Raw genomic sequence first — 22,697 nt, forward strand, 5'->3', positions numbered from 1 at the left:
TATTCCCCTACCAAAAACCTACCCTCCTTTCTAACCTTCTCCACTCTTCTCCAGCTGCACTGACCCTCCTTCTGCTCCTGGACCAAGCTATGTCTGCTCCTGCCTCAGGACTCTTGGGCATGCTATCTTTTCTGCCCAGGATGTTCTCCACCCCCTGCACCCCAGATCTTCACATGTCTGATTCAGGTCTCGGCTCAATGTCACAACCTCAGAGGGGTCTCTCTTGACTACCTCAGCCTCACCCTGTGACACTTCCCTAGTAACTTATCATTAGCAGAATTAATATGTTCATGAATGGGTTTTTTTAATTGTTTGTCTATCAGACATCACCTCCTCAGTGAGGCCATCCCTTACCACCACTTCCTGCACACACAAACACACACACATGTGCACGCACACAGTCCATTTCTATCACATTACTAGGGTCTATATAATCTATGCCACTTGCTGCCACCTGATTATTTTCCAGCTTACGAACCTGTGTTTCACGTCTTTCCCCCTAGAGCACAGAGATCAGCTCCTAGAGCACAGAAATCTAGTCCATGTCAATTGCTGCTCTACCCTCAGGGTACCCAGTGGCACCTGGGACCTAAGAGCTGTTGGACACTCCTTCTTTGTGGAATAAATGAATCAGATGGCCTGAATCTTACAAAATCCACAGTTACCTGACACATGATATTCTTCAGAAAATGAAGCATATTCGCATTGATAATTCCATACTCCAGAGTCTTAGGCATGATCTCCATGGCTTCCTTCATGTCTGTAGCTTCAGAGATCATCTCTGCATGGGAAAATATTCAGAGGATGAGTCACATGGGGAGGTGGCAGGCACTGAACTCTTCCAAGTGTCCAGGAATCTGCTCCTTCTTCCCGAGTAGCTACCCAGGAACGTTTCAGGCACAGACTCAAAATTATGCTGATGTTGGGGCACCTGGATGGTTTAGTGGTTGAGCTTCTGCCTTTGGCTCAGGTCATGGGATCAAGTCCCACATCAGGCTCCCTGCAGGGAGTCTGCTTCTCCCTTTGCCTATGTCTCTGCCTCTCTCTCCCTGTCTGTGTCTTTCATGAATAAATAAGTAAAATCTTGGAGGATCCCTGGGTGGCTCAGCGGTTTGGCACCTGCCTTTGGCCCAGGGTGTGATCCTGAAGACCTAGGATGGAGTCCCACCTCAGGCTCCCTACATGGAGACTGCTTCTCCCTTCTCTGTTACTATGGCACCAACAAGAGGAGAACCAGGTGTTATCGACTTGGCTCAGCACCAGGCTAGTTCATGTGAGGGATAAAATAAAGAAAGGGATGGGGCACCTGGCTGGCTCAGTCCATAGAGCATGTGACTCTTGATCTCGGGGTTGTTAGTTCAAGCCCCACGCTGGGCATAGAGATTACTTAAATAAATAAAAATCTAGGGGCACCTAGGTGGCTCAGTGGTTGAGCATCTGCCTTTTGCTCAGGTCGTGATCCTGAGGTCCTGGGATCGAGTCCTGCATCGGGCTCCCCTCTGCCTGTGTCTCTGCCTCTCTCTCTGTGTCTCTCATGAATAAATAAATAAAATCTTTAAGAAAAAGAACCCACAATATTTGACCCCTGGTTTCACAGCCTGCTTGTGTGTCTCTCTCTATGTCTATCATGAATAAATAAAAAATCTTTTAAAAAAATAAGTAAAATCTTTTTAAAAAATTATGCTGATATCTATACAGACGAATCCTTTGGCCCGAGTGATGTAAGCCAAGTGCTGTGGTCCCCGGGGCCCCCACAAACAGCGCTACATAGCTGCACCGCCCAGCAGACTTGGCCTCAGCGTTTACAGCCAGACAAGGATAGACACAGTGGTGTTTTCTAGAAATGTTTGCTGGGTTCCTTGCTTTGCCTGAGTCCCCACTCCCGGCAACACCTGCCCAATTCATTGCCAGAGTCCCTTCTGAGTCAGGAATATTTTTAAAGACAGATTTGGTAACAGCCTACTCTGTGGCCGGGTTTCATTTTACATGTCTTTATTCCACCCGACCAAACATTGATGAGCACAGTAGACATTTTGAAGGTCACTTGGGCTCTTCCCTTAGCCTCCTTGGGAAATAAAATAGAAATGCCACAAATATATCAACCAAGGCAGTTATTTCACTGGCTTTGGACCCACCTCTGTGTCAACCTTATTCTGTCTTCAGTATGCTTCTGTGTATCAAACTCTTCTTTACTCAAATAAATTTGTTTCAAAGGGAAAGTACATAAGAACCCAGAATGCAAAAGAAAGAGCCTGATCTCCAAATGCCTGGATGGCTCAGGGGTTGAGCGTCTGCCTTCAGCTCAGGGTGTGATCCGGGAATCCGGGATCAAGTCCCACAGTCGGGCTCCCTGCATGGAGCCTTCTTCTCATCCCTCTGCCTGTGTCTCTGCCTCTCTGTGTCTCTCATGAATTAATAAAATCTTTTAAAAATAAAGACAACTTATCTAACATATATCGTTGATTTGTTAACTCTGAACTCAGCTGGCACAATAACTCACACCTGAACTAAGTTCATCTAATACGTCTGCGTCATCTGTGAGAAAAGTCACAGCCTCCTTGTGCTCAGGAACGCTAGACAGTGCTTCAGTACTATGCTGGAGGCCATTTTAGTGGAATCACCAACAAAAAGCACAAAAAATGTGAAAATCATGGCACTGAAGAGACCACATTAAGGACAGTTGTTTACAGTACAAGAGTTAAAATGCATCCCTGTGACTCAAATGTTTCCCCATTAAGAGGCAGGCACCCGGCACCCCGGCTGGCTCAGTTGGTAGAGTATGCAATGCTTGATCCCCAGGTCATGAGTTCAAGCCCCATGTTGGGTGTGAAGATTACTTAAAAATAAAATCTTATTTGAAGGGGCACCTGCACCCAATGTTTATAGCAACAGTGTCCAAAAGAGCCAAAATACAGAAAGAGCCCAAGTGTCCATTGACAGATGAATGGATACAGAAGATGTGGTATATATACAATGAAACACTACTCAGCCATCAAAAAGAACGAAATCTTGCAATGAAATCCCTCTAACTAGAGGGTATTATGCTAAGTGGAATAAGTCAATCAGAGAAAGACAATTATATGGTTCACTCATATGTGGAATTTAAGAAACAAAACAGATGAACATAAGGAAGGGGAAGAAAAATAAAATAAGATGAAAAACTGAGAGGCAGGCAAACCATGAGAGATGCTGAACTCTAGGAAGTAAACTGAGGATTGCTGGAGGGGATGAGAATGGGGGGATGGGGTAACTGGGTGATGGGCATTAAGGAGGGCATGGGATATAATGAGCACTGGGTGTTATATGCAACTGATGAGTCACTAAATTCTACCCTTGAAACTAAATAAATAAATAGATAAATAAAATCTTTAAAAAGTCCAATGTTTCCCCATCCTATGCATATCCACAAATGACCTCAAGGCATTGCAAGCATTGATTTGGGGGTTATGAAAATATGTGAGTAGGTGCATTTGGAAATATGGAACCCCCAAATAATGAGGATTGCCTGTCCTGAAAAAAAAAATTGTATTCTCAAGAAAGTGTAAAAATTATGAATCACACAGATGCACAGCCATGTGCATATACAGCCACCCTCATGCACACACACAGAATATACCTTTTGTGTTTCTGAGAAAATATACCACATTCTGGTCCAGAAACTCCTCAGGAACAGGAGTACATAGCACATTGAGATAGGTCTTTTCCACAATGTGCCTCACGGTTCTCTGAAATGTGGGGACAAGAAACTGTTAGGCTGAGAGATGCCCACTCACCCAGATGACCTAACGTTCAAGCACACCTGAGCCCTCCTCTCTGCGCCTTCTCATCTCCCTGGCTGACAACGGGCCCTAGCAGACCACACACACACACACACACACACACACACACACACACACGTGCACGCAACAACACACCCAGACTTGAGTGCTCAGCCCGACTCCTATTAACTGGCCAATGCAGCCACATTTGAATCAGCAGACCTGGGAAAAGTCTAGATGGAGCTTTCCTAGGCTGTACATTGCAACAAATAGGCTTGAATTTGCTTTCAGGAGTGGGGTATATCCATGAAGCAGTTCAAAGGAATTTCATTTAGCACAGGCCAGGCTAGTTGCTTATGTCCTGGCTTTAAACTCCACCACTGGGATTTGTGAAGTAGAAGGTTACCTCAGCAGGCCTAGGTTGCCCAAACCTTGCCTGTTCCAAAGGCTTTCAAGCTGGTCCTTAGCCAGCTCCTGGGTGATAACTTCTGTTTTTGGAACAGCTTGTGCTTGTCCTGATGTGTCTCTGTATGCCTGGGGCCTTGGGTCATGCCAGGTCTTACACTAGCAATGTGATCAATGGTCAATGCTTGTTTTTGTTGGCCTGGGACCCTGGTCACATGATATCAGTTTGGCTTCCAAAAGGCTAGAGACTGAACCCAGGAGAAACTCTGGAAAGCAAGGCTTGGGTGAGATTCCCGGACTGAGAAAACTTCCTGTGTGTTCTCACACACAGTCACCAAGAGAACCAACATGTCCACGCCAGCCTCGGAGATCTTGGGTCCCTCCTTCCCCCAGACTCTGCCATATGTACTTTTTTCTTTGTTGAATCCACTCTGCATCCTCTGATGGCAATAAACTATAACCACAAGTATAAAAGTTCTTCTGGGTCCTGTGAGTCATTCTAGCAAATCACTACATCCAAGGGTAGCTGTGGGGACTCCCAACATAGGATCCTTCCATCTCTCTGCCTTGCATGAACTATCAGTTATCCAGACTCAGCGGAGGGGAGGAAATTCCCATTATCCCATCAAGGGGGAGACAGAGCCCAGCGTACCTTGACAGGGAGGTCTTCAAAAGTCTCTTTGTCCACTTCTTCATTCTCTATGCCAAGTATAGGCGGATACGTGGAATTGTTTCTCAGCTGCATATTCTTAGCTGCAAAGCATTATTCAGTGTGCAAAATGAAATGATCAGAAAAGTAGATTTCTTACCATCAAGAGCAGGCCTGCATCTTGTACAACAGCATATTTCATCCTATAGGCATGTTATCAAAAAGCAACACATACGTTTTCCACAAATGAATCCTGTCATAGCCTTGATGTACATTATAATGATGGGAGTCTTTGTATTTCTGATGGGTGGGTTCAGTTGGAAGTTTAATGTGTATGTGTGCATGTGTGCATGTCCCAGCTACCACATGCAATGAGTGACTTTCCTGAGATTTTTACCTAAGAGGGAGTTTTATCACAAGAACACGAATTATAGCTCACATATTAGCATTTATTCTATTTTCTCTATAAAACTCAAAACTTGTGGGGGATTAAAAGAAAAGTAACCTAAGTAAAATGAATACATATATCTCTCAAGTCTCCTGTTACCGATACAGATCTGTAAACTTCAGAACCTGCTGGTCCTAGGCCCAAGAGTTACTGACAAATCCAGTGATCACAGAGAAGAGAGAGCTTTCCCAAAAACAGTTCGGCTTTTACTGCAAAAGGTGCCATACAAAGCCAGTGTGGCTTTGGAATCAAATCAGTGTGTGGGGTCTACTGGTCTACTCCTGGTTTTCTCACCCATAAAATGGAGACAATAACATCTAGTGGTCAGACTCCAGATGATTTGATTATGGTGTGGTTCGGTGCCTGGCACACACACTGACTGGCAGAGGAAATAGTCTGTAGCCAGCAGTACCAACATCATTAGAGCACCCCCAACAGCCTGTTGCCAAAAACACACTTAGAAATGCACCAAGTGAATGCAGCACCACTAAACTGTCCACCTAGAAGTCGTTCCAATTGTTAAGTTTTATGTTATGCATATTTTACCACAATAAGAAGAAAAAATACACTTAAATATAGACTTGGAAGTAACATTAATTTGCTTTGCCCAGAAGACTTCCCTGATCTTTTTCTCCAAGCAGTCTCCTTCCACGGAAGTCTTTCTTGTCTAGAGGTGTTAATCACTGTGTCTTCATGAAGCCCCACAGTTAAGTATGGCTGTGGCCCATACCCACCATCCGTCTTATCAAAACCCAACTTGGCTGTTTGGCTCAGGTCATGATCCCAGAGTCCTGGGATCAAGTTCCACATCAGGCTCCCTATAGGGAGCCTACTTCTCCCTCTGCCTATCTCTTCCTCTGTGTGTCTCTTATGAATAAATAAAATATTTTTAAAAAAACTTAACTAGCCTTCCTGAGAACAGGCAGCCTGTGTTTCTGATCTCAGCATCCTGGCCCTGCAATCTGTACTACAGAGGGGAGGACATTTTGGTTAAAAACAAATACTTCTGAGAAGATAAGGATGACTAGCAGAGACACAGCCCATTGCCAAAGCCCCTTTCCCTCTGATTTTCAAATATTCAGTATCTTGTGAAAGTGATATGTCTAACCTACAGGTTTCATTCCTGTAAGGGCAGAAGTATCATGGGATAAGTGTGGCACAGGGGGCCGTTTAGCTCTGCTGGGTATGTGCATGATCTGGAGCACCATTTTCTCAGTCTCAGCCCTACTGGCTTTTTTTTTTTTTAAGATTTATTTATTAGAGACGCAGAGAGAGAGGCAGAGACACAGACAGAGGAAGAAGCAGGCTCCATGCAGGGAGCCCGACATGGGACTCGATCCCAGGACCCCAGGATCACGCCCTGGGCTGAAGGTGGCGCGAAACCGCTGAGCCACCCGGGCTGCCCAGCCCTACTGGCTTTTGAGGCCAAATCATTCTTTGTGGTGGGCACTGTCCTGTGCATTTTAGGATGTTCAGTAGAATCCTTGACCTCTACCTCCTAGATGCCAGCAGCACCCATCCACCAATGGTAACAACCAAAATGTCTCCAGACTTCACCAAATGCCCCATGGGGGACCCAAGTCACCCCTGGTTAACAACCCTTGCCCCAGATACAGATGGCCAACACATGGAAAGACGCTCAACATCACTCATCAGGGAAATGCAAATCAAAACCACAATGAGATATCACCCACACCTGTCAGAATGGCTAAAATAAAAAAACACAAGAAACAACAAGTGTTGGTGAAGATATGGAGAAAAAAAGAACCCCCATGCACTGTTGGGGGGGATGCAAACGGGTGCAGCCACTCTGGCAAACAGTATGGAGGGCCCTCAGAAAGTTAAAAATAGAGAGAGAGAGACAAACCATAAGAGATTCTTACCTCTAGAAAACAAACTGTGGGTTACTGGAGGGGAGGTGGGGGGAGAGGATAACTAGGGAAAGGGCATTTAGGAGGGCATGCGATGGAATGAGCATTGGGTGTGATATGCAACTGATGAATCATTAAATTCTACCCTTGAAACTAATATACACTATAGGTTAATTAATTGATGAAAAAAAAAAGAGCTACCCTCCAATCTAGCAATTGCACTACTGGGTATTTATCCAAAGAATGCAAGAACACTAACTCAGAAAGATACATGCATCCCTATGTTCATTGCAGCATTATTTACAGTAATAAAATTATGAAAGCAGCTCAAGTATCTATGAATAGACAAATAGATAAAGATGTGGTGTATCTACATGCACAATGGAATATTATCAGCCATAGGAAAGAATGAAACTTTGCCATTTGCAACAATACGGATGGAGGCAGAGAATATTATGCTAAGTGAAATACATGTTAAGAGACAAATACCACATGATTTCACTCATATGTGGAATTTAAGAGACAAAATAAAGGGAAAAAAGAAAGAAAGATAAAATCCGAAACAGATTCTTAACTACAGAGAACACAGTGACAGTCACCAGATGGAAGGGGGTGGGCAGATGGGGGAAATAGGTGATGGGGATGAAGGAGGGCCTTTGGCCTGATGAGCACCGGGTGATGCTGAATCACAATATTGTACACCTGAAACTAATATAACACTGTTTACTGAAATTCAAATTCTAAAAACTTAATAAAATTTTAAAAAATATGTGCAACTGCCCAAAAAGAGATAAAATAAACAGTTTCAGGAATGAGGACAAAAAGACAATTCAGTTAGGTCAATAGTAGGAATACACCAGAAATAAGGGGCACCTGGGTGGTTCAGTGGTTGAGCATTTGCCTTTGGCTCAGAGTGTGATCCTGGGGTCCTGGGATCGAGTCCTGCATCAGGCTTCCTGCAGGGAGCCTGCTTCTCCCTCTGCCTATGACTCTGCCTCTCTATGTCTCTCGTGAATAAATAAATAAATAATCTTAAAAAAAATGAAATCACTCAACAACAGAAAAGAGAAGAGAAGGGATGCCTGGGTGGCTCATTGGTTGAGCATCTGCATTTGGCTCAGGGCGCGATCCTGGGGTCCAGGATCAAGTCTCACATCGGGCTCCCTGCATGGAGCCTGCTTCTTCCTCTGCCTATGTTTCTGCCTCTCTCTCATGAAAAAAATAATAAATAAATAAATAAGAAATCTAAAAGAGCGAGAGAGAGAGAGAAAAGGAAGGAAAAAGAAAAAGAAAATTGCCAGCAGGAGAACTGGGACAAAGCATGAAGCTAAAGCCACTCCATCACTCCAGGAGAACCAGAGCCTGCAGAGACTCAGCAGGTGTCAGGTACACTCAGGTGTATTTACAGCAACTTCTCCAGCTCAGGCATTTCCACTGATTAGGAGTAAAAATCCTCCACTGGTGCCTCACACTGGCCAAAAGAAATGGTGCAAGTGGTTTGCACAAGGGGAAGGAAGCTGTGGCTACAAAACAGAATGTCCACCACATGACTGCCTGACCCCAACACTACTTGCACAGCAACGGGGGTTTCCTGTCCTGTGCTATATGGGCGCCTGCACAGCGATGGGGGGGTCCGCGTCCTGTGCTATATGGGCGCCTCCACAGCGATGGGGGGTCCGCGTCCTGCGCTATATGGGCGCCTCCACAGCGATGGGGGGTCCGCGTCCTGCGCTATACCGGGTGCAACAGTGCACCCCCAGAATTCGCGCAGCCCAGACCCTCGGAACGGGACTCTACTTGGGAAGAGGGTCTTGCGTGTGTAAAAGCAGAGGTCATGGGGAGGCTGGCCCCTATTCCCGGTGGCCGTCCTACACAAGAGAAAGGGCTGGAAGGCTGACCCACAGAGGCAGAGAGGGAGGGATGCGCGTGCAGGCCACGCGAGGCCCGGGCGGGAGGGGCAGGGCAGATGCTCTACGGGCACCCGCTCCGCGGACCCCGGGGCTGAGGGCGGGGGGCTGGCAGCGGCAGTGTGCGGAAAACGCCCCCGGCCGCAGGCACCCCGCTCCGCCCCGCTCGCCCAGCCCCCCCCCCCTCACCGGGAGCCCGCCCCTGCCTGACTCACCCCCGGTCTCGTCTCTCCGAGCGTCCTCCGCTTGCTCCGCGCCGCCCTCCGCTGCCGCCGCCGGCGAGTCGCCCTCTTGACCGCCGCGAGCAGGGAAGAAAAAAATGACACGTGGCCATCCATCCCACCGCGCGAGACCCCGGAGGCCCCTGCGCCCCCGACGCCCCGGGGGAGGTCGCGGGGAGACGCGGGAGCCCCGCCCTTGCGTGGAGCACCGGCGGTTCACTGACCCCGCGACCCTGAGGACCCTGAGATGCTGGCGGGCGGGGGAGGGAGAAGGGGCGCCTGCTCCTCAGGTGCGAGTTCCCGGGCTTGTTAGGGCTTGTTACACCTGCCACCTGCCGGTCTGGAGCCTTCTGCCTCCCTGCTCACCCCTCCCTGCCCTCGTGGACTGGCGCCAACTTCTGAACCAACACAGTCATCTCGAAATGTTCCAGGTACCAAAGACAGCTTTAAGCGGCACCAAGTTCCCCAGGAGATGAAGGTCAAGGTCCCAGAGTGATCAGATGGTTCCACCAGCCCCCCTGGAAATATAAGTGACCAACAAGCTTAAGAAAGAGGCTCAACTCCACTAATTATTATTAAACATGTAATATAGATCAGGCAAGTGCAGCCCCCTTTCATTTGTGGGATCACCAGATATTAAAAAGATTGACAGTATCCAGTGTTGGCAAGACCCTTGGCTAACAGGAGCCTGGCCACTGCTGGGTGGGGACTGGCAGGGCCTTTCTAGAGAGCAGTTTGGCAGCCTATCTGTAGTGTAAATGCACACCTAGGAAACCAGCAACTCTGCTTTTATAAACCTATACCACAGAGATACACAGTGTGAAGACAGGTGTGCATTGTTACTTTGTGGGAAAAAAATACTATGGAAAGGTAAATAGGGAATAGATAAATAAAATATGGTCTATCAATATACTTAAAACCTATAAAGTTATGTAGATCTATAGGTATTGACATGAAAATTTCTCAAGATGTATTTGAGGGAGACAAATCACAAAATAATACATATATAGATAGTATGATTGATTTTAGAAACTATGTATTAGCGTTATATATATGTAGGGAGAGATGATAGATCGACTGATTGATTCAAAGATCTGGCAAGATAGACAACAAACTAACAATAGTGGTTACCTATTGGAAAGGGTAATGGAATGGGAGGAGGACTTAAGGAATGGTGAAGGCTTGCTTTTCCACTTTTTACTTTATATCATTCTATGTCATGTGAATTTTTAGAAGAATGCCCTTCAGTAATACTTGTCATTTTTTAAAATTTAAAGTCATGGGGCACTGGTGACTCACTGGTTGAGTGTCTACCTTTGGCTCAGGTCGGGATCCCTGGGCCCTGGGATCAGTCGCGCATCGGGTTCCCCAAGGGGTGCCTGCTTCTCCCTCTGCCTATGTCTGTCTCTGCCTCTGTGTGTCTCTCATGAATACATAAATTAAAACTTTTAAAAATAAATACAATTTAAAGTCATGACATAAGATGTAATGAGTCATGATTACATAATACATACACATGATTCCATTTTCTTATTTCAAAAAATATGCGCTTACCTATTAGGACAGCATCTTGGGCTTGCCGCTGCTAGTTGCGGACACTAGCACCCTCTTTCCTACCACCACCCTCGCCAGCATCTATTTGTCTGCATTCGTATAATTTTTAACTGGGAGGAGAGAAGTCCTGCCTGGGGCAGGGACAGAAATAGAAACTGGCCCCATTCCAGGTCCTGCGACAGACCAGGGCCCTATGCAAAGGATCTAATACTGCTCAAGTGTCTTCATAAGCAGAAAGGGACAGTGTGGGCCACGGCGCTGCGGGGGGAGGCGCCAGAACCCTACACCGTATCCTGGTGCCTCCGGGATCGGGATGGGCGGCGTTGAGTCTCTAGGGACAGCTCAGCAGCAGGGAGGCGCTGGCACTCTGGCGGCGTGGGGACGGTGGAGAAGAGCCACAGGAGAGAGAAGGGGAAGCGCGTCAGACAGCGCAGAAGCAGGCCGCGGTCCAAGGCGCACTTCCGAGCACCCTTTCGAGGGTCCGGGAGCGGCCCCGGGGCCCCTGGCAAGGGAGACGGCGACCCGCTTCCGCCCAGAACGCGGCACCCCCGGGCGGCACAAGGCCGAGCCGCGCGGGGAGGCTCACCGATCTCCACCTCCACCTCCACCTCCACCTCCACCTCCTCGGGCTGCACCCTGCGGTAGAAGAAGAGCGTCGAGGCGCCCTCCTCCTCGCTGGTCTGATTGAGGAAGTGCAGGATGAGGTCCTCGACCTTGCCGTCGTCGCGGCTCAGCAGCTCCTCGAAGAGCTCGGGGTCTGTGAGGCCAAAGGCCGCGTACACGCGGTCGCGCATCCACAGCACCCGCAGGTCGTCCATGGCGCCGCGCACGGCCCACGGCGCCCCAGGAGCCCGGCGACCGGCGGCGTCCCAGCCAACGACGCCCCTGCCGACCGGCGCCGGGCCAACGGCCGCCGGGCCCCGCCTCCCGCCTGCCCTCCCCTCCCTCCCTCCCCTCCCCGCGCTCGCAGCGGCGCGGACCGGGACCCCGGGGAGGGGCCGGCCCTGCTCTCGGCAGCGCGCTCGCTTCCGGGGCGCCCGGGCCGCCGACTGCGGACCTCGGGAGCGCCTCCCGGGAGCCCCTCCACCCGGGCGACAGTCGCGCCCATGTTGCCCCGGAGGAGGCCGAGGCGCGGGCGAGGAGACGGACGAGGCGGGGCCGACGGCCAGAGCCCCCAGGCACATGGATCTCAGGGCCTCCGAAGAGCAAGAGCGAAGAGCTCGCCGAGAGTTCCAAGGGGCAGGTTCCTCCTCGCACACGGCATCACACGGCATCAGGAAGGAGGGAGACCCAAGAAGACACGAGTGACTTCTGGCGTTTGGGATCGGGAAAGGGGCCAAGTGCGTTGGCTTTCCAGCCAAAACCAGGGCGTAATAGAGCAAGCACCCATGTTTTAAAAAATATATTTATTTTTCATTAGTAAAAGAAGTCCAGTACTGATAGGAAGATGCAAAATTGTCCTTTTGTGCATTTGTGGCACTTTTAACTTAGCGACTGTGGTTTCCCCCTCACAGAGTTGAGTCTTTAGACAAAGGCTGACCCTAAGAACCTAGCCTTCCCACTGGATTTTCCCATCAAGGAACAAGTGGAATGTCCGAAGTATTACAATTCTAAACCAAAGCTCAGCATCAATGACCTAGCTGTTGGAAAACTATTACTTAGAACTGCCTCATTTTCATCATCTTGAATTAAGATTTCTTCATAACGTTACGGGAGATACACTAGATGGCATGCAAGCAAATTTGGCTTTAAAATTTTAATGAAGAAATTTACTATTTTTAAATGCAGACTGCAGAACAGTTATAGAAGTTTTGTTTTTGTTTTCCAAAATGAATCAGGCCCTAAAATGTCTGAATATTTAATTCATAAACATCCTGAGTTACCTATGCTATATTCTATGGCTTATTAAACTACAGCAGAATGAAAACAAAACAGAATGTTTTTATAAAAATACCTACTCCACAAACGAGGGCAGAGTGACATTCAGTGAAAGGTGATTCATTTCAAGGTCCTATCCACAATGAATGGAAAGCTCACCATGATCCTCACCAGAACACCCTCTTGAGTTCCTTATCACAGTTATGTCACCACAAGGATACTCCTTAGCCTTGCAGGATGAAATCAAATTGTTTCCTGAAGAAATCCCTTGGATTTTTATTTTAGGATTCCACATGGAGTGAACACCTGAATGAAAACTAGAAAATGTGGCCATCATGCCATTTATCATGAACGTTCTCTGCAGGAAAATAAGCAGATATGTAACATCACCATGATAACTGACCATTTTGCCTCTGGATATTTGCTATTAAGGGAATGAAGTCTGTCTTAAAAATTTTATGTATAATAGTTCTACCAAACAGCTTAAAAACAAAGCACAGCAACTGCTCTGGTAACATAACACTGGAACCTATAGCTTTAGAAAAAAATAAAATTTCCCCTGGTGCCTAAAAGACACCATCGAACTCTATTTCTACAGAGTTCTTTCATAAAAGTTAGGACCACTAAGACATTTTTTTATATAATTACATAGGATACATAACTACTGCATAGGTTTCAATTAAAAAATGACTCTTCCCTCTCTGTTCTATATCCTGATAAGAGGTGTTACTTAGAATTACAAACTGGACCATAACAAGTCACCAAAGGGGACCCTAAAAACTTTCAGCAGATACCGCATGCCTCTTGTTTACTAATCAGTTAATAGTACTCTGAAATCAGGGTTTTCCTAGGGATGAATCAGTTACCCTTTTATTACCACAGATACTTGAAGTAAAGTAATAAAGATGCCAACTTTTCAGGGACAAGTCTACAACCTCAGCAGCATTATTGAGATTTTGCATTTCTCCCAACAGAAGTGTCCAACCAACATTACACTTTCCCAGGGAAAATGAACCCTGAGAGCAGAATCACATCCCAGAGTCTCATCAGCATAGTTTAGGCTTGATACTGTAATATGAGGGACAAAACCTAGTAACTCCAGGCTGGCTTTCAGGAACAGCTCACAGAAGAGCAGCATGGAATATTTCCTACACTTAGAAAGGTGTAATGGGAGAGTCCCAATTATGTCGGGGTGCTTAGCTCGTGCCTCTCAGCAAACAGGTCTTGACATTCTGAAAAGATACACTTAGACTCAATGCTACCATAAGTTCAGCTAGAATGAAAATTCCAAACATTACCACCAGTCAGGTGAAAGAGTACACGGACAGACCTTTTCGGAAGTTTCTCAAAATGTTAAGAAAGTGAGAACACAGCAGATTTCTTTTTGAAAATAATTATCTACAGTTACAGTAAAATATGAAAAATGAACATAATTTACAAGACAATAGATCTTCCTCGACTTACGATGGGGTCTCATCATAAGTTAAAAATATTCGAAGTTGAAAATGCATTTACCACACCTGACCTATGGGACAACACAGCTTAGCCTGGCCCACCTTAATCGTGCTCAGAGCACCAACGTGAGCTCTACCACAAAGCCTATTTTATAATGAAGTGTTGGGTGCAGGTGGTGGTCAGTGACCCTCGTGACCATGTGGCTGATGGGAGTGCTGCGGCCACTGCCCAGCATCAGGGGAGAGGATGGGGCCACAGATCGCGAGCCCGGGACAAGTCAAATTCAAAATTCCAACTACAGTTTCTACTGAATGCAGTATCGCTTTCACACCATCATTAATTCAAAATTCATTAAACTAAACCATTGAAGTCAAGGACTGTCTGCACAGATTAAAATATTCCCTAGGACGGACCGACATTTATTCAAAACTACATTTCAAGTGAATAGATGGATTTAAACTAAAGATTCTAAGAATTAATTTTCAATTGATCCAGTGTTTGAAAGTTTAAATTAACTCTAAATACCTTTATGAGACCTTTATTTAGAATTAGTCTGAAAGTAAAAAATTATACTGTTCTCAAGGACAGCTGCAATCTCTTTAGGGTAAAATACTCAATTTATATTTTGTTATAAAAATACACAAAATACTACTTTTTATCTTCCTTTCACTCGGTATAAACCCCTTCTGGTTCAGTTACATTAGCCAAGCTGGTCTCTAAGTTCAAATCACATCCATATTGTATCTTCTCCAGTCATATTGGGTTTTAAGGCTCAGTATACAGTTTACCTCTCAAACATACAATTATCATAATCGGTTTTACATAAGGATAACAGGATAAGAACAGTTTTAAAAATATACAAGTGGGATAACCATCTGTTGTACGTTATTTCATCCCATTTTCCCCAATTATTAAAACAAGACAAAATTGTAGAAACAATCCCTTACTTGCAGTTCTAGATAGCATACAATAAAAAAGTTTACATACTTTTAATCAAGCAGAATGTGAATCTTTTTGATTATCCGTCATTAAATTTTTTTAAAAAAACTATACTTAACTTCAGCAGTTGGAAAATATTATCTGACAACGTCAAGCGACAGACTACCTCTTTGTTGTTTTAATAAGGTGAAAAGGAACTGAATATCTAAGACCATTCAAAACCGCTTCTCTCCCCCAAGCCTCTATTTTTAAAAATAACTTTAACATAACTTTTGGCATTAACATCTATTTGCTCATCATAAAAACTGAAAGAAATTTATATATCTGAAATTGATAAACTTTACAAAATATTTAACATGTGGAAGAGGTATATCTTACAGAATTATTTGGCTATATCATAAGGCAATCAATGAAGACGGAATTTTTCCTATTGTAAATCTGACGTAAGTGAAATTCTGTAACATGATAATTCTCCATAAATTTGACAGCTTGTCAGATACAGCAATGCGATCATGCCATGTCGTCAACGAACTTGGACGAGAGTAGTCTGAATGAGAAAGGAACAAATTTGGTGCCTGCACCAACATAGAACTTGTTCTGAAATTCTACCCTAAAAAAAAAAAAAAAAAAAAAGATTTCAGTTTATTAATGAAAGATTGTGAAGAACATTTCCTACGTTTCTTCAAACAACACGTATAAGTTTTAAAAAAGCGGGGGAGGTGGCTTGCTGTGCTAAAGTTGCTTCCATTCCATACATGCTCTCTTGGCACAAATGTTTTTACTTAAATAAAATCTACACATGCACACACTCTATCCCAGGTTGCCTTTCTCGATGTGTAATGGAAACACGAAGCGTCACACCACCTCACACACTACAGACACATGAATATTCAGAATCTCTCTCCCCACATTGGTATCTTCACACACAGACAAGTAATCTGACATATACTATAAACCATTAAGAAACATGTAAGAATTTTATTTTATTTTACAGTAAGATAAAGTAATCTGTCAGACCCCAAATGAATTAAAATTATTAAATATACTGTTATTCAACAACCATAAACTTGCTTTTACTTGTCAGTGATAATACTTCAGAAACAAAATACAATTTTAATTGAAGGGATCTGAATATAGATCCCAGCGTTGGGAAGGGAAGAACCAGCCTAAATTAAGTGCCAGATTTTTGTGGGGTTATATATACATGTGGGGAAGGGGTTCTTTTTTTTATTTAAATAACAGTTCCAAAGTTAACTTTCAAACTCACCAGTGGAGGCGTATGGCGTGAAGAAATGCGGAAAGGCCTTCCATGATCAAAAGGATGAAAATTGTCAGAACTGCAAACAGAGCAATAACTGGCAGCAGCAACAAGACTCCATAAGTGGTGTCTACTCGGAGGCCCACGCGCACCAGCATGGTCCACAGGACATCAGACAACTCTGCAGGTGAAGCATTCAGCAGATTTCACTTCTGTTAATGCTCACTGAGTCACCACAATTAGCTAGTGGAACTGGGTCTCCTTCTGATGACTCTGAATTATTATCCACAAAATAATATACACACCTACATAATTCAAATGTAATCTGCTTCTTGTGTAAAAGCTAACCTGCCCTTGATCATCTCAAACCCTGAGGAAGATGCGGCATGCCAGAAAAATCAGAGGCCTGCCTCCTAGGGAGAGAGCTTGACCCAAACCAAGGTCAGGCTGGCTCTGTCCCCAGCACGATACTAGTTGGCACAGTATCTGAAAGATAGTACCGTGCTTCCCTTGGAAATGTGAAAATGTCCCAGAGCAGCTCCCTGGAGGTTCACTGTGGCACTATGGGGTGTCTCAGCATAGAGTTTGGGAATTGCAGGTCTAAGTGAAAACTTACGTGCGTGAGCCAAACTGAGAGCCCAGAGCCTCAGATACGAGGCGGTGTTGGAGATGCATCCCAGACAGTACTCGATGGAATGAATCACTTGGGTCATTAATATTTCTCCAAAATTAAACTGGGAGAGAGGACACAATATGTGTTAGATTCTGTATATTGCCTACATGCTCTCACAGGTTACACATCTCGTCCACAGTCACTCCATCGCTCTCAGTCAGAGACCTGGCCTCTGAGACGCTGGGGAGAACATGCTGGAGTGTGAGAACAGTGAGTCAAAGATCTGAGCTCTGCTCACAGCTCCACCACAGCCAGCTCTATGACCTACAGAGCACACCATCCCAGTTCCTTGGCCTCAGATTCCTGTTTGGCACCTGGCCTGGAACTGTCCCTCACAGACAGCACAATGTGACTCAGGAGCTCATCTCTGCAACCACAAAACACCAGTTGAAAACAGATGCTTCCCAGACACGAGCCTGGAGACCCTGGCTAAATGTGTGTATCCAACAGGTAAATGCAAGCCCACCACAATGAAGTTGTGAAACGGGGCCCCTGCCAGCAAAGAGGCTGTACAACACTGGAAAAGACTCTAACACTCTTTCCAGCTCTGCTTCTTGATCTTTTTTATGATCCTATGAATTATTAATAGTCCCAAATTAAAACATTAAATTACATAATTATAAAATGCAGATTATAAGAAATTTTGTTTAGTCCTTATTGGAAGACCAAATAAAGTTTCAAGAAAATAAAGCAAACCAGAGTAGCAGAAATGGCTCAGTTGTGTCTGCCCAGAACTGTGCCGCCCTTCAGAAAGGGGGATCTGCTTCTCCTGCCATTCACCCCATACTCCCAGCCACAGCTGTCATGGGCTAAACTGCATCCCCCTCCAAATCCATGTGTTGAAGCTCTAACCCCCAGTGTGACCGTGTTTGGAGACAGGGCCTTTAAGGGAGTAATTACAGTGAAGGGAGGTCGTAAGGGTAAGTGTCCTTAGAAGAGAGGACAAGGCCCGGTAAGGACACACATAGAAGGCAGCCACTCACAAGCCAAGAAAGAAGGCCTTGGGAGAAACCAGTGCTTCCACCTGCTCAAACCTGGACCTCTAGCAGTCAGTATCTGTCATTTAAGACCCAGTCTGTGGTTATGGCGTCCACGCAGGCTACTAAGCAGATGCTGGTCTGGGAATGGCAAGTGACCCTAGCCAGGCAATCACAGTGCTTCGTGAGGATTCTTCCTAATAGAACAATCAGCCAATAGTGCTTTTCTCTCTGACCAAAAGATTGGAGAAAATAAGCTCAGGGCTATCTGTGGCCAAGGTTCCAAAATCATGGGGCCGCCTGGCTTCAAAACATAAAACAAACCAACTAAGAAAAACCAACCCATACTTCTTGAAATTGGAGACCTAGAAAGCAATCACTCTGAGGCCAACACTGTTCCTGCCTGAAATGAGCCAGTGGTATGAATCAGGTCTCCTCCTGCAAATATGACAAAGTTCTGACTGAGAGAAGAATCTTCTGAAAGCAATGTTCATGGCACCTTAAGTCACTTCATAGGACAGCAGGTCATGTTAACACTATAAATCCCACTATGAAATTGAAAAAACAAAATGACAGCCCTTATGACAGATGACCATAGAGCAGCATCTGGGAAGCTTTGTGTGACAGGTCTTTCGGGGTTTGTTTTATTTTTTAAAGATGATTATTATTGTTCTCACAGTGATTACCTCTATGAAAGCTTGGTTTCTTTTCTTTTTTTTTTTTTTTTTTTTTTTAAGTAAACTCTACACCAATGTGGAGCTCGAACTCACTCCTGAGAGCTACCAACTGAGCCAGTCAAGCACCCCGAGAGCTTGGCTTCTTATCTAATGTAAATTGTTAGTAACAGAGAAGATTACCTCTTCACATGTCATTTCTCTACATCCATCTTCTACTTGGTTATTTCCCTCTTCTATGTCTTGGCTTCCCAGCAGAGAAACTTCTTCTTCACTATCTTTCCTTATAAGCGTGTAACCACTCTAACAATAACCAAAAGAACAGAGAGTCATTGTCTTTAAAATCACAAGGACATGACAAATACAAAGTCAGAGCCCCTCCTTTCTCTTAATGATTCAGCTCTTTGAGAATACATAAATAATGAGACACTCCTAACGGCAGAGAACTGAAGGTTGACAGAGGGAAGTGGATGGGGGATGGATATTAAGGAGCATACCTGTTGTGATGAGTACTAGGTGTTGTATGAAAGTGATGCATCACTGAATTCTACTCCTGAAACCAATTTTACCATATGTGTTAACTAACTAAAATTTAAATAAACACTTGAAATCAAAAAAATTAAATTAAAAAGTTGTTTGTAAGAACATAAACATACCATATCTAAGATGGCTATTATTTAAAAAAAAAAAAGTAAGTATCGATTAGGATATGGAGGAACTGGAACCTCTATGCACTGCTGGTAGGAATGTAAAATGGTGTGGCCATTTTGGAGAACAGAGTGGGGGGGCCTCAAAAAATTAAACACAGACTTATTATGTAATCCAATAATTCCATTTCTGAGTACATATCCAAAAGTATTGAAAGCAAGAACCTGAACAGATTTTTATATAACCGTGTTCACAGTAGCATTCATTATTCACAATAACTAAAAGGACCAACCCAAGCATCTGTTGATGGATGAACTGCTAAGAAGAATGTGGTCAGGCTATACAATAGAATATTACTGAGCCTTAAAATGGAAGAAAATTCTGACACCTGCTGCAACATGGCTGAACCTGGAAGGCATGGTGCTCAGTGAAACAAGCCCATCACAAAAGGACAAATACTGTATGAGTCCACATATAGGAGGTGCCTAGAGGAGTCGAACAAGAACAACAAAAAATAAAATGGTGGTTGCAAGTGTCTGGGGGAGGAGGATGGGGAGTCTGTGTTTCTTGGGGACAGAGTCTCAGTCTGGGAGGATGAAACAGTTCCAGAGACAGATGCTGGTGGCGGCTGCACAGCTGTGGGGATGTATTCCAGGCCACTGAATTATACACTCAAAAAGTTACAATGGAAATGCTGTAGCACTCCACACAGCTCACGTACGGTTTATCACAATTATTTTTAAAGAAATTAAATGAGAAAGCTGGCACACTGGCAAACAGTATAGAGAGCAATCTAACAAAATGGAACCCTGGTTATAACGGACGGATATAAGAGGGCACCGTTTTCTCTACGTACCGTGTTTTCTATCATTCAGTTATATTATTTAAACTAAAAACAGAAATCCTTTAATGATGACAGCAGTGCTGAAGGACTGTTCAAGCTCCCAGCAGCTTTGTGGCTCACTGGGCGGGAGCCACGCCCACACGCCCACATATAGCAGGCCAACTGCGGTAAAGCTTCTGCAGCACAAGCAATACCAGAGGCTGAATAAAGGAGGCTCTGGCTTTAAATCAAGACACTGAGACCCTCTAAAAGGTGTTTTCTGGACTCCTCTTTTTTTTTTTTTTTTTTTAATTTTTTTTATTTATTTATGATAGTCACAGAGAGAGAGAGAGGCAGAGACACAGGCAGAGGGAGAAGCAGGCTCCATGCACCAGGAGCCCGACGTGGGATTCGATCCCGGGTCTCCAGGATCGCGCCCTGGGCCAAAGGCAGGTGCCAAACCGCTGCGCCACCCAGGGATCCCTGGACTCCTCTTTTTAAACCAAAACCAGACTCTGCTCACCACCTACAAATACACATCCAAGCTCACGCTTACCCTGCTTACTCCGAAGCAACTGCGCCCATTGTGCAGCCACAACAAGAAGAGCGGTTTTCCCAGGAAGAGAACAGGCACAGACAAAGCTGTGACGACCAGCAGCAATCTCTGGACATGCTCCTGTGGGCGCAGAAGGGAAGGAAGTCAAGGAAGACACAAGACCTGCAAAAAGGGTCGCTGGTGCACTCAGTGAGTGAAAACCAAACACCAGGTCTCCTTCTTCACGATAACAAGGAACAGAAGATAGACACAAGTCAAATGATATCTGCCAGCAGAGCTTTCCCTAAACTCCTAGTGGAATTCTGGAATGATGAATAACACTACTGACAGAGTGGGGAAAGTGTCATTTTGTTCAGATCTGTAAGGAAAGAATAAGAAAATTCTCAACAGAGTTAAATTCTAGCTAATACTTTTCTGAAAACACTGTACAAGGGCGAATACAAACACAAGCTCTTCATTTTTTTTATATTCTTGTTCTGTTTTTTTTTTTATTATCATCATTATAAAGACTACTTGAGGAAAGTGAGCACATAGTAGTAGATTCACTTCTACAAGAGAAAAATCCCAAAGGAGGATTCAAAACAAAACTAAAAGAATTTTCTTAAAAAAGAGAGATATCTAGTTACCTAAAAACAAATAGAGAGCAAAGCATGTTCACGCTAACATAATCACTGTGGCCTGCATGGTTTTAAGGGATCTGTAAGTGGCTATGAAAACAAATGACCAGGCATCACACTGTCCATGGCTTATCCCTCCTCTGTGGCCATCCCCGTGTAACACACAGATTCCCGGGGCTGTGCACACTACATGGGTATGAGCTAGTAGTACCTATGTGTTAGTATCTCATACCACACCACCAACATGAATCAGCCCCCAAAATGCTAAGACAAGTGGGGTTCACAGGCAGAGTCCTATCAGAAGTCAAGAGCTATGAAGTCAATCAGACTGGGTTAAAATCTGGACTCCCCTGGCAGCTGAGTGACCAGGTCTGCACTGAGCCACTGGGATGATGCCATCTACCTCAAGGGCTATTTTGAGTTCAGAAAGAATAATCATGGAAGCATATATTCAGGCATGCAGGAGATGTATAAAGGTAGTTCCCCTCGCTGATCTTTGACCAGGCCACCTGTGCCCCACTGACCTCCCTGCTATGCCTTTATCTATTCCATTCTATAAAGGTTCAACAAAATAACAACTAAATACAACTTAAAAACCACAAACAGGAGAAACATAAATAAGAGTTGAAAACTCAAATAATTAAAAAAGGAAGTATGCATGTAACTCACCACGAAGCCCTAGTGCTTCAAGATGCACTTCAAATCTGACTTAAAACTTAGCTGTCCACGGAATGTGGAAAACAAAACCAGATGCTCCATTTGCAGAATCAACAAGGTTTTTAAAAAAATAAAAGCAAAATCTACAGCTCAAGAGAATATAGGCTGTGACACACTGACTGGGAGGATTTCTCCACTACCTCACAGATGCTGGGAACGGGGCACCAGTATCTACAGCAGCATCTTTCAGGAGGGATGCTGTAGCATTCCACACAGCTCAGAGACCCTCAACATAATCACAATACAAGCTCACATTTAGTGAACACCGGCAGGGGCCAGGTACTTTTCTAAGGATTTGATAGGATTAACTCTATGCTCTAAATTGGGTCTTATTTTTACTCCCATTTTACAGATGAGGGAACTGAGGCATGAAGGAGTTAGTCATGTGTTTGCAGTTCCATTTTGGGGAAGTGACAGCACTGGGATCACAAGCAGGTCACCTGAGCCCCCATTCTGCCACCATGCCACAGTGTGGATCAGGTGGCATTACACAAACACACAATTCTAGAAAAGCCAGTTTTGGAGAGAGGCCAATGTGCTCTGGTCCAGATGCTGATTCCATGATGTCCTGACTTAGGGATTCATTTCAAAGTAATTAAAAAAGCAGGGGAATTCGCCAACCCTCAGAAACCCTCCAGAAATACTTTCTTCCCAGCAGTTCTGATGGCT

The 22,697-nt window shown here is 44.8% G+C and overlaps 2 protein-coding genes across 3 annotated transcripts in view; both read right to left on the bottom strand.

Annotated features, from left to right (window-relative positions):
* The window catches only part of DNAH10 (dynein axonemal heavy chain 10), a 133,852-nt gene extending 122,157 nt beyond the window's left edge, over positions 1-11,695 (bottom strand). Inside the window, 5 exon segments of the mRNA XM_049102003.1 lie at positions 666-781; positions 3,617-3,725; positions 4,816-4,916; positions 9,254-9,328; positions 11,400-11,695. Coding sequence (XP_048957960.1) covers positions 666-781; positions 3,617-3,725; positions 4,816-4,916; positions 9,254-9,328; positions 11,400-11,631 — 633 coding nt within the window. The 5' untranslated portion in view covers positions 11,632-11,695.
* A 507-nt stretch (positions 11,696-12,202) lies between these two features.
* Positions 12,203-22,697, bottom strand: part of ATP6V0A2 (ATPase H+ transporting V0 subunit a2) — a 43,282-nt gene continuing 32,787 nt past the window's right edge. For both annotated transcript variants that reach the window (XM_025473647.3, XM_025473646.3), the window contains exons 16-20: positions 20,695-20,814; positions 18,851-18,970; positions 16,960-17,077; positions 16,353-16,524; positions 12,203-15,695 (exon numbers count right to left, since the gene is read on the bottom strand). In XM_025473647.3, coding sequence (XP_025329432.1) covers positions 15,596-15,695; positions 16,353-16,524; positions 16,960-17,077; positions 18,851-18,970; positions 20,695-20,814 — 630 coding nt within the window. In that variant the 3' untranslated portion in view covers positions 12,203-15,595. The remainder of the gene's footprint in view (positions 15,696-16,352; positions 16,525-16,959; positions 17,078-18,850; positions 18,971-20,694; positions 20,815-22,697) is intronic.

This window comes from Canis lupus, chromosome 26 (assembly GCF_003254725.2).
Source record: "Canis lupus dingo isolate Sandy chromosome 26, ASM325472v2, whole genome shotgun sequence".
Lineage (NCBI taxonomy): Eukaryota > Metazoa > Chordata > Mammalia > Carnivora > Canidae > Canis > Canis lupus.